The following is a 7,396-nucleotide window of genomic DNA, read 5'->3' on the forward strand; positions in this document are numbered from 1 at the left end:
GTTTTGTAATCATCAAAATCATGTAGGGTCAACAATCTCCCCGCATTTTTCCGATGATAAAAATCTTACAATAATTCCATGAATAAGCTCAAAGCTTTTAACTTTCTCACTCTCCACAAGAATTCTTCAAGAAGCCGAAAAGTTTTTTCCTCTCTCTTCTTTTTCATTGTCTTCTTCAACCTTCAACCATGGAGAGGGTTTAAGCTAGTCTCACCCTCCCCTCCATCTATTTTGATTTTTTTTTTTTAGTACTTTTCCTCTTTTTTCTCTCATGTTCTAGATCTGAGAGCTATGCTCTCCTGATCTAGTTATAGATTTGAGAGTTTGAACTCTCCAAATCTAGTTCTAAACCTACTAGTTCTTCTCTTCCGATTTAGATGTAGAAGTTTAATATTGTTTTTGAAAATTTGATATCTCGTACTATGTCCATATACAAATCTTATGCCTCCAGTTTCAATGATGATCACAAGAACTTCTCACCAAACTATGAAGGTTTGCTCTTCCAAAGGTTAGATCTATGTTCATTCAATCTATTTTGGTTATATTTGGCGATGGTGTAGAGGAAGCCGAATCTAAGCACGCACCACAAAAATCACCGATGACGTACGAGATCTAGTGATTGGCTGCCGCTTATTTTGCTTGATAGATATGTTCTTTTGGAACGAGTGTGTGCTTTGTTAATCCTCCTTGTTCTCTAGATTTTGCTTTGTTTTGTAGTGTTTTGGCCTTTGCTTTGCTTTGATTTGCTTAAAAGTTTATGTACTTCTCATGTATCATTTTAAGCAATGAATATAAATTTTTTTCAACCAAAAAAAAAAAAAAAAAGCTCGAAGTCTTAAAATCTAACATTTTTCTCCTTTGAAAAATAATCACATAATTAAACTCCCCTCAAAATAACTTTTTTTTTTAATTTGTAAATATGCTTCTTTGTTACCAAAAACAACCTTTGATCCGTACAAAACTTCCTTAGGAATCAAAATCTTCCGGAATAACAGTTTCTTGCAATATGTCCAAATTTACCATAATTATAACATCCATTAGGGGTGAGCACGGTTCCCGGGTAGAACCGGGAACCGGAGAACCGAACCGGAGGTTCCGGTTCGGTTCCCGGTTCTAAAGAGACCGGTTCCATTTTTCTAGGAACCGGCGTTCCCGGTTCCGGTTCCGGTTCCAATGGGAACCGGAACCGCCGGAACCGGAACCGGTCAGATATTTAAAAATAAAAAAAAAAAAAAAACCAAGAGCACCCACGTCATTTCCCCCTTCCCTTCCTTTTTCCCTCTCTTTCTTTTCCCCCCTATTTTTCCCTCTCTCTTTCTTTTTCCCCCTTTTTCCTGCTCACGTCACTTCCTGTCCCCCAACTTTTCTTTTCTTCTCTCTCTCTCTTCTCTTTCCTCCTCTCTCGGCCAAAACCCCACCCCTTCTTCTTCTTCTTCTTCTTCTTCTTCGTTCCTTCCTTCCTTCCTCTTGCTGGTTGCTGCTTCACTCACCACCACACCGCCGCCCCACACCCTACTCACCACCACCTCTTGGCCACCGAACCACCACCACCCACCGCTCGTCCGACGAGCCGTCTTGCTGTTGAGCCCGACGAGCTATCGCGCGGCCCCTCGCCGCCGTGAGCCACCGCCGCCGTCCCCAAGCCACCGTCACCACCTCTTGCTGCTGCTCGCTTGGCCGTTCGGGCCGTCATTGTTCCGAACCGCCACCGCCGACGTGGTTGAGGCATCGGATCATCCTCAAGATGAAAGCGATTGGGAAGGCTGGGATCCTGATGGAGACATTATTTATGTGGAGTAGGTCTAACTGCTGCAGAGCAACAGCACTATGTTGCTAGAGTGGGCATACTGCTGCTTAACCGGTTAGTTTGGTGTTGTCTTTGTAGGGAAGAGAATTCTTTTTCTTCTGTTCAATGACAAAATACGATAGCAATCGTATTGTAGGGTGCAGCTTAGCCATATTCTGGATCTTGTTGGAACAAATTGTTATTTATGTGCTATATTTTCATAGGATTGTATATGTTATTGTCTACTGAAGGAATAGCCAATGTGCCTGAAATACTTGGCACCGTATCTATATTATTTGCCACTCTACTCAACACTGCCCATTTGGGGTGAAGAATCTTCAGCTGATATTGATGTGACCATCTTCTTTTGCCGGCCTGAAATGGGAAAGATATTATCAGCCGATTGATTCTCTAGTTAAATGCTAAACCCAATAGACAAGCTGAATCCTTTTGTTGAGGCAGTTTGCAGTACATGCAGTCCAGGCCGTCATTTTGTTGTAATTGGTAAATCTCATGCGTCAAACTAAGAAAACGATGATTTTGCACTTCCTCTGCTAGTTTACGGCACAATGAACGGATTTGCAACAGTTTGCTTGTCCCGGGATAGATACATTTACTGAAGCACCATACGCATGCTCTTGTTGGGTTTTAAGCTTTCAAGTTGTTCTTTCAGTGATGCTACTTATTATTTTCAGAATGACAACTGAAAAGTCAGTCTCTCTTCATGCAGGTTTAGGGTGGTAACAATAAACCGCTCTTGTGCAGGAAAGGAGGTTTCATTACATCATATGGACTTGAAATATATCCTGCCGATCTTTGATGCAATCCTCATAGTTTTGTCCTTGCATTTGCCGACCGCACGCCATGGCAGCTATATTGAGCTTGTACTTTGTGTATCTGAGCATGTTGCCGTAACTTTCTGCAAGGAGCGCATAGCAACGATGTGGCACCTACTTCTTACCCACTCAAATCAAGAGCGAAATGCCAAGAGCATATGCTCATACAACATGCCCGTAGTTATTATTATGAAACATATTAACCATAAGGAATCACCAAATTATACATTAGACAATGTTTTATCTACAAAATTATGAATTTAGTTGTCTATTTGGATGTAAAAGATTCACATTGTTGTGTATTGGCAGGTATTGAAAATGGAGGGCCAACTATTGAATTATTCCGGCTTCCAGATATTCACGCCCACTACGAAAATGAAAAAAAAAAAAAAAAAAAAACCTGTTGGAACCTAGAACCGATTCCGAACCCGTGACAGGTAGGTTCCCGGTTCTCGGTTCTAACAGTAGGTTCCCAGGTTCCAAAATCAAGAACTCCGTACTGAGGTAGGTTCCGTGTTCGGACGGAACCGAACCTAACCTCCGAACTGCTCACCCCTAACATCCATGAGATGCAAAAATGACTCACCACGATCATTCCTCCGAGTAAAATCATGTCTCACTAACATAATTTATTTTGTGCTTCCCATAACTCCTTGAAAGGAAGAGCCCCACTCCTAATTTTCTTTTTCAAAACCTCATATTCATTTGTCGAATTTTCAAGATCAATTTTAACAAACTCATTTCTTTTTCTAAATCAACGTTCTTTCTTTTTTACAAGTGACCCGGCTTTTTCCTTTCCTTTTTGCCTTTCAGATCCTTTGATTTGAGCTTTGAGCACTCATTTCTCAAGTGACCTGGCTTGTTCCATTCAAAACATGTTACATTCTTTCACCAATTCGCATAATTTAATTAAAATTTTTATTTTTAAGAAATTGATGAATTTCCTGGTAAGCTCCGATGACGCCATGGCTTTGATCTCTAGACTCCTCGTCACTATGAATAGATTTGCATTTAGCATAATATTAAAATTGATGAATTAGGAACAATAACTTATGCATTAAGTTTTACAAAAATTTAGTCAAGACTTATATATATTTTTTATTCTAATTAGAAATCAGAATTAAAAGATAGTGGAAGGGACCAAAGGATATTTCCTCCGTTGATAGACAGATACTTATTAACTTAGAAATTTCTTCCTACATTAGCTATAACGTAATTAAAAGATAGTGGTGGAGGATTGCGAGGTCGGATGAGGAGGAATTTGACCAAACTTTATTCTTGTCGACTAAGTTTCTTAATCGTTGATACCAACCCAGAGTTAGTCAATTTTGTCATCAACAATAAAATTAGACAAAAGGTGATTGGTTCGGTGGATTTTGATGAGGTATATGAAGGCGTAATAAAATTGAATATCGTTGCATAATTAACATATAAAAAAATTCAGATTTAAAATTTCGCAGGAATTGGTAGGGCCGTTGCTCTTGCTGTTTGATTAACGTAATTTTGTTTATGAAAAGTTTGCTATAATCTATCTAAATCTTAGACATTACAAATGTTTCGTGTCTCTTTCACATCTCCCCCAGCATGATATTTTTGCATCTACAATTTCTTTCAGTTGTGTAACTGAGTCAATGGACAAATTTCAACCATCTGACGGCCACCAAGTAAAATCATTCTCGACTTTGTTTAACAAGCATGTAAAATTCAACCAATAAATCAAAGATAACGGTGACGACTTGGCTATTAATCCGGCACAAAAGATCCTCGTACCGATATACTTGGCTCTTAATGATGGGGTGAGTGATAAGCTTTTCTTCAATCTTACATGAAGAAGGAAGAATATATCGTACAAATGACGTTGGGAAGCCACGGATCTTAGTAATGCAAAATGTAGACGTCCTACTCCGAAACGAGAAGTCCACTCGTCTGGTCAATGGAGTGAGTCTTGGTCCGAACATAACCGCGTGCGAGCTGGAAAGCTCCAGTCCCTCCTGTAATCGCCATATTCCTCACCTCGAGCGCCAAGCTGTTCCTTCCGAGCATACTCAAGAGTGCTCCTGCTCCCGTTGAACGTGCCTTCGCTGAACACAAAGTTTGCGGCCATCAACAAGGCCGACCCGGACTGCGACACCGATGACGTGAGGCCTTGGGCCTGGCCAACAAGCTTTGAGCCTGCGTCAGGGCCCAGCTTCAGCATGTCATCGATCACAATGACAGTGCCAAAGGATGTGGCCGACTGGCTAGAGGTCGGGGCGGAGGCTACTTGTGTGGCGGTGAAGTTTGGGCCAGTGAACATTTCGTGCAAGTAGAAGTGGAGGTGGCTCAGCTTCTCCAATCTTCTCGGCCCAGCTTCGATCGACAGGCTGCGGGCGGATGTTTGGGATCGTGCGGCGAAGATGGTTAGAGGGAAGAAAAGCGTGATGAGGATGAGTTTGGGTAGAGATCTGGCCATAGTGTGGTTGGCCTGGGCGAGTTTCGCATTTCAAAATTCGGGAAGCGTTTTAGTTTTGGTGGATAGTCTTGAGGTTATATAGACTGAACTAGTGCCATGATTGAACTGTTTCAAAATAATGCACTTCAATCATCTGGATTCTATGATCTGATCAAAGAAAAAAGTCATTGATTTCGGGAGAGGTACATAAAGTAGATCTACTGATAGGTAGAATTTGGGCAAATTCTCAAGAAAAAAAAAAAGCTATCGATTCCAATACTGACTTAGATATTTTTTTAGTAATATTTCATTATTTTTATTATTTTTTTCTTTCATTTCTTTTTCCTTTTGCTAGTCGGCAACGGCTAGGTGGGCTAGCCGGCCACAAGCCAGCAACAAGCAAGGCTCAACGAGGGCTGGCCTCACCAAATCTGGTGAGGGTGGCCCTTGCCGGAGCTTGCTCTCGTCCAAGTGAGATTTGGTGAAGAGATGCAAACCGTTAGGCTTGTGTAGACTTTCGCTATCCCCTTACTTTCTTCTGTTGCTTCCCTTGTTCATTTTCTAGGGTTTTCTTCCGTCCATCTTTAAGAGCTTAGTAGCCAAAATTCGATTGACGTTGTGATTGAAACTTGAGGAGGTTCAATTTGTTTAGTTGATCAAGAGTGAGATAATTCTTGTAATGGGTTAAATTTGCTGCGGTGTGGTCGGAGAGAGCGAGTGTCGCGACCTACCCCTCGGAGAGGGAATAGGTTTAGGGGCATTGCTTAAAGGACAAGGCTATTGCCCATGATCAGGCACAAGCTTTCCCAAGTCTATACCTCGCGCAACATTGGGGTATTCATAAAAATTTTATAATAAGGAGTAGCCATTAGCTTATTGCGGTTGGTTTGCGGTCGGTTAGAAACCAAGTAAGGCATGAGAGTGTATTTCATTTCCTATGTAATGATAAAATCTAGGGTCAGGGACTTGATTACAGTAATTAGCCAATTAGTGTTTTTTCGATACCTAATCTTATTCATTTAAAAAAAAAAGATTTTTGTCGGGTAATTTTGATTAATTTTAGACCAATCCACTAACATGTCTGGTAATCACGTGGGTACGCAATCATTAAAACAACAATCAACAATCAAGGAAAGCGTTAAATAATTTGCATAGGAGAGCAAATATTTAACGTTATCAAATAGGGAGCATGCCATCTCTAACTAAGCTAAAGGAATGCCATAGTCAAGATAATGAAAGTGCACAATCAATGGCATTTTTTTTTAAGAATAATGAGAACCCTACGGTAGAGCCCCAAAGGCTTGTTTAACTTTGAGCACGATTTTCACCAAAGATTTTCACACATTTAATGAGAAAGACTCCCCCAAGAAGACTTTTTAAGCTATTTTCAAGAAATTAAATTTTTTGAAAAATTTCTTGAGTTTTTAGGAGTTTTCTTAAATATATTTTTAATGCTTTTCTGAATTTTCTAAGAAAAGATTTTTATGGATTTTCTTCTCTTTTTTTTTTTTTTTGAGTTTTTAATGTTTTTCCGATTTTTTTATTTTTTAATGATTTTCTCAAATTTATAATTTTTCATTGATTCTCGAATTTTCTAAATTTTTTTAAGAAAAATTCCAAATAAGGACCAAGTGAATCTATTTTCAAATAAAGACCCAAAGTGAATTTTGTGTCAAATAAGGACCCGGTGGATCAATTGTTTCAAAGAAAGACCTGAGTGAATTTTGTGTCAAATAAGAACCCGAAGTGATCAAGATAATCTCTATTAAGGACCTTAGCTCGCCGGCGACATTTTCCATCGATTAAAATAGGGGCAATTTTGTCAGAAATTTATGATAAGAAAAAATGGAAAATTTTAAATTAATTAAGTTTAGGTTATTCATTTAGATGTTTATGTTTTCTTCTTTCTTCTCCCTCATTGTTCCTCAACCAAATCGCTGCCCGGTCGTCGTCGTGACTCGATTCTCGTCGCTCCGCCTTGCTCAATCGGCGGAGAATTTGGGTCTCCGCAAAAACAAAGAAATAAGCATATGGTTTTTTCTTGTTTTTTAATTCGTGCCTCAACCGTTGGAGAATTTGGGTCTTCTACTTTGCGAATGATGGGTACAAGGAATGGGGAGAACTTTAGTCTTTGACTTTGCAGAGGACGGGCACAAGGAACGGGAGACCGTATAAAACCTAGGGTTTTTTTTTCTTCGTTTTAGGATTTGTTAATTTTCGTTAAATTTTTTTGGACAAAATAGGACAAACTCCAGTCACCGAAATGTCACATGCTTGATAGCCAGTGAATATTTGGCTGACCAGCAAGCTCAGATTCTTATTTGAAATTGATTTAACCACTTC

At 39.7% G+C, this 7,396-nt stretch overlaps 1 protein-coding gene and 1 long non-coding RNA gene across 2 annotated transcripts; one reads left to right on the top strand and one right to left on the bottom strand.

Annotated features, from left to right (window-relative positions):
• Positions 1 to 1,479: 1,479 nt before the first annotated feature.
• On the top strand, positions 1,480 to 2,756 carry LOC120292151. Its single transcript, XR_005549839.1, has 2 exons — positions 1,480 to 1,861; positions 2,517 to 2,756. It is a non-coding gene; the product is annotated as an uncharacterized LOC120292151 (long non-coding RNA).
• Positions 2,757 to 4,552: 1,796 nt separating this feature from the next.
• Positions 4,553 to 5,074, bottom strand: LOC120287203 (dirigent protein 21-like). Its single transcript, XM_039299918.1, has one exon. It carries the CDS (start codon positions 5,072 to 5,074, stop codon positions 4,553 to 4,555), a length of 522 nt encoding a protein of 173 aa, XP_039155852.1.
• Positions 5,075 to 7,396: the final 2,322 nt, after the last annotated feature.

This window comes from Eucalyptus grandis, chromosome 1 (genome assembly GCF_016545825.1).
Source record: "Eucalyptus grandis isolate ANBG69807.140 chromosome 1, ASM1654582v1, whole genome shotgun sequence".
Lineage (NCBI taxonomy): Eukaryota > Viridiplantae > Streptophyta > Magnoliopsida > Myrtales > Myrtaceae > Eucalyptus > Eucalyptus grandis.